Below are 4,878 nucleotides of genomic sequence, written 5' to 3' on the forward strand. Positions count from 1 at the left end.
TACTGCTTCATTTTGAAAAGTTCATTAGTTATGAGATATTTAGATCATTTTATGCACCATACACTGAGTGAGAATCCTATGTGGATTGTTTTATTTCATTTTTACAAAATTCCACTCTGTAAGGTCTGTACTATAATGAACCTTATTTGACACTTGTAAAAGTGGGGCTCAGAAGTCTGGAATGAGCTATCCTGAGTTAAGAGCTGAGGGAGGGATGAGCTTTGACTGGAACTCCACCAAGATATTTCCATTTCTCATGCTCTAGGTCAGTGATTCTCAACCAGGGGCCATTTTGCCTCCAGAGAAAACTTGACAAGTATGGAAAAATCTCTGTTGTCATAACTAGGGAGGGGCTACTGGCACCTAGTGGGTCGAGGCAAGAGATGTTGCCCCATATCCTACAATGCACAGGATGGCCCCACCACAAAGAATTATCTACCACAGATGCCAACAGTGGGAGGTTGAGAAACACTATTCTAGACCAGAACCTCTCTAACATTAATGTGTATTTGAATCACTTGAGGATCCTGCTCAAATTCAGATCTGATTTGGCAGGACAAGTGTGGGGCTTAGAGATCCTGTCATTGTAACTGTGTCCCAGAGCCTACTGATGCCACCAGCCCTGATCTGTGGAACAGTTTTTGAGTACTAAGGCTGTGGTTCAGTGTTTGAGTCAGGGATAGTTGTTTCTAGACCTTCTCTACCAAGAATCCTCATGCTCATGAGACAGCACCTAATTCAAATATTTATTCAGCCCCATATGTCAACAGAGAGAAGGTGAGAAATATGATTCTAGACCAGCACTTCTTCACCAAAGATTGTAGTTAAAATACAAATTCTGAGTCATTAGGTCTCCTGTGGGCCCAGGGACTCTGCATTTCTAACAGGCTCCCAGGTGGTGTTGATGTGCAGTTCTTGGTCTGTGGGCAACAGTTTGAGAAAAAGGCTGTGTTCCTGTGTTAGAGTCATGTGTAGGTAGTTTCATGTCTTCTCTATCAGGAATCTTCTGTGCTTGTAATTTTGAAAGAAGAGGTTTCCACATAACTCTATAGGTGTCGATAAATTCTCTGCTCAAGTCTTATATATAAGGACTCTTGAGTGACATAAAATAATTTATATTTCAAGAAGTCTTTGTAGTAGGCAGAATAAGGTCTTCCAAAAGATGTCCACATCCTAATGTAAAGAACTTTTGAAAATATTTTTTTACCTAGCAAGGAGAATGCAGCCTATAGATGGAATAAGGCTGCTAATCCCTGATCTTGATATAAAAAAGATTATCCTGGATTATCTAGAGAGGACTAGTGTAATCACAACTGTATTCTAAATATGGAAGAGGGAGGACAAAGAATTGGAATCTGAAAAACATTTCCAGACTCTGTGCTGTAGGCTTGAAGATGGAAGAAGGTCCACGAGGCAAAAAAGGGGTTAACCACTGAGAAGTGAAATAGGAAAGGGAGTGAATTCTCCTCTGGAGTGTCCAGAAGAATTGAAGCCCTGCAGACCTGTTAATTTTAGCCCCAAAGGACCCAATTCAAGCTTCTGCCCTTCTAGAAACTTAGGATAAATCTTTGTTTTAAGCCACTCATGTGGTCATTTGTTACAGCAGGACTAGGAATCAACATGGACGGAACTGGAGGGGATTATGCTAAGTGAAAAGTCAAGCAGTGAAAGACCATTATCATATGGTTTCACTTGTATGTGAAACACAAGAAATAGTGCAAAGGACAATAGGGGAAGGGAACGAAACTGAATGGGAAGAAATCAGAGAGAGAGAAAAAGCATGAGAGACTCTCAACTCTGGGAAACAAACTGAGGGTTCCAGAAGGGAGGGGGTGTGGGGGATAGGGTAACCAGGTGATGGTTATTAAGGAGAGCATGTGTTGTGATGAGCACTGGGTGTTATATGCAACTAATGAATTGTTGAACTGTACATCAAAAACTAATGGTGTACATGTTGGCTAATTGAAAATAATAAAAAAAAAGAAAAAAGAAGGACTAGGAATCAAATATAGACATTTGTTCAGAAAATTATTGTTTGTAGGAATGGAGTTTGAGCCTTTCATCTCATTCAGCAAACTTCCCTTGGGTAAAGGCATTTGGTATTGAAATCCCACCTTAACTCAAAGGAGAATATTAGTTTTAGTTTGGAGATATTCTGCCTTATTTGCTGAGCAGTGATTTCCTGCTGCATAAATGTAAATGTGGTTTTGACGCTGAGGCTTTTGAAAATCTGGGATGAAAAACAATTCTTTATCAAAATTAAGGAAATCTTTGTGTCAAAATTCTACCTTCTTTCTATTTTATGTTGATTCAAATGCTTATTCTTTTCATTTGTACCCCATTCAACATTTAGGTTATCTTTCAACACAATAGATGGGATTTAAATAAGTCTTTGTGTGTCTACATAAACATGTGTAAATGTGTTTATTTGGGAGACAGATGCGTACAAATGTACACACACACAAACACAGTCACACTCCTAACCTTGAACATTTCCTTTGGACCCAACAAAATGCTTCTACATGTTCATTTCTGATGACTGTAATAGGAGCCTTAGTTAGGGTTCCTTCCAGGTAACCAAGAGAGGTTGGAAGGACATGCCTCTTTGCACAAAAGATGTGACCTGAACCACAGGACTGGACAGGATTTCAATCTCTCTAATGAGGCATCCTCTGATCCTGAGAATATATATGGATGGGATATGATGGATGATAACAATGTTGTTCGATCATTGCCCATTTCATGGTTATGACAAAATTTAGACAAGAGGAGGTATTTCATTTAGAGCAGAGAAAAGAGTCCTATGTCTATACAGCAGGAAGTGATTATGATTCAAGACAAACACCATAAACATGCCAACCAATTCTTTATCCCACTGGGAAAACAAAACCAACTCTTGTACAGGGATACCAAACTCCATACTTGAATGAGTAGCTGGACAACATAAAATGAAATATTTTGCTCAGTAGTACAAAGTATACTTCCAATTTTTCATCATCATATTTACAATCTTCCCTGGCTCAGCGGCCATATGATGTTAGTTTATTTATTCTAATACATGTGTCTCCGCAGACTCCACTTGGCGAGTGTACTTGGCAATCACTTTTCTGATCAGTGTGGTGGGTACAGTGGACACAGCTGTGTAGGGGGACATGATCATAATAAGGAGAATGAAGCTCAGTGACTCCCTATAGGACAAACTGTAAGTTAGTCTGCATGATCAGGATGAGCAACGAAGGCAGAGACTACAAAGTACTGATGGACACAAAGTGAATGATTGGGGTCTCATGCTTTCCTTCACTGTAAAATTACATAAATGGCTTTGGTTACCAAAAGTAGTTTTTCTATATGAATAATATGACTCATGGCTATCCTTTTAGTAAAACAAGAGAAAAATTAATTGGGATGATATGTGCTGTTTGAATAGAAAGGATTCTTAAGAAACCCATGGTACCCCATGACATAAATGGGACTTTCCAAATATATTTGATCAATGCTAGGGAAAACTTTGAAAAAGTGAGAAACGGACAAAGGGGAAAACTGTATATCAGACAAAGGAGAAGCTCAAGGAAGTGAGTTACTTAAATTTATGGAGAAATTGAATTCAAACAAATGGGGATTCCAGGAAATAAACAGAAGGAGCAGATACTATTTCAATAATCTGATCAAAGAATAACAGTTCCCAGCTCTGAGGCAGTGAGCCCTTCAAACATGAGCACTTCTTAAGCCTCAGGACGCTAGGCCCTTACAACACTGGATCCCCAGTGATTCCTTTCAGAGCCCTCTTTATGTCTCTGTTCCTCAGGCTGTAGATGAAGGGGTTCAGCATGGGCGTGACCACCGTGTACATCACCGAGGCCACTGCACTTGCGTGGGAGCTCTGGGTAGCAGCAGAGCTAAGGTACACTCCTAGGCCTGTACAATAAAATAAGGAGACAACTGAGAGGTGAGACACACAGGTGGAAAATGCTTTATACTTGCCTTGAGCTGAGGAGATCTTATATATGGAAGAAAGTATCTTAGAGTAAGAGTAAAAGACCCCAGCCAGGGGAGCACCACCCAACAGCACAGTTGCAAAATACATCACCGTGTTATTAACAAAGGTGTCGGAACAGGCGTGCCCAACTACCTGATTGAGTTCACAAAAAAAATGGGGGATTTCCATGCCTGTACAGAAGGTCAGCTGCAACAGCATTAAGCTCTGTAACAAAGAATTGAGAACACTGATGATCCAGGAAACCAGAACCAGCAGTCCACAGAGCCGGGGGTTCATGATGACCGTGTAGTGCAGGGGGTGACAGATGGCCACGAACCGGTCATAGGCCATTGCGGACAGGATAAAGTCATCTAACTCTGCACAGAGTAGGAAAAAATACATCTGGCTGAGGCAGCCTTCAAAAGTGATGACTTGGCTCTGAGTCTGGATGTTCCACAGCATCTTGGGGATGGTGGTGGAGGTGAAGCAGATGTCTACAAAGGACAGGTTGGCCAGGAAGAAGTACATGGGGGTGTGGAGGTGGGAGTCTGAGCTGACGGCCAGGATGATGAGCAGGTTTCCAAACACAGTGACCAGGTACATGGAGAGGAAAAGCCCGAATATGAGGGGCTGCAGTTCTGGGTCCTCTGAAAATCCCTGAAGAAGAAACTCTGAAATTCGTGTATCATTATGTAGTACCATGTGGTGGAGATAACCACTAGAAAGGAAAAAAAAAAAAAAGGTAAATATTCAAGCAAATGGACTTTATTTATTTATTTATTTATTTATTTATTTATTTATTATTGTTTCTTTACTTTTTTTCATTTTTTGGTTTTTGTTTAAAAAACAGTTTTTTAATTTTTTTATAATGTTCAGTTAGCCAACATAGAATACATCATTAG

The 4,878-nt window shown here is 40.2% G+C and overlaps 1 protein-coding gene across 1 annotated transcript; it reads right to left on the minus strand.

The window, feature by feature from the left end:
* Positions 1-3,745: 3,745 nt before the first annotated feature.
* LOC123796641 (olfactory receptor-like protein OLF4) lies at positions 3,746-4,678 on the minus strand. Its single transcript, XM_045804166.2, has one exon. It carries the CDS (start codon positions 4,676-4,678, stop codon positions 3,746-3,748), a length of 933 nt encoding a protein of 310 aa, XP_045660122.2.
* Positions 4,679-4,878: the final 200 nt, after the last annotated feature.

This window comes from Ursus americanus, chromosome 14 (genome assembly GCF_024610735.1).
Source record: "Ursus americanus isolate L20-20 chromosome 14, mUrsAme1.1.p, whole genome shotgun sequence".
In the NCBI taxonomy this organism is placed as follows: Eukaryota; Metazoa; Chordata; class Mammalia; order Carnivora; family Ursidae; genus Ursus; species Ursus americanus.

Excerpts from the sequence above, each read along its gene's own strand:
- LOC123796641 (XM_045804166.2), bottom strand. The coding sequence starts at position 4,678 with ATGGTACTACATAATGATACACGAATTTCAGAGTTTCTTCTTCAGGGA.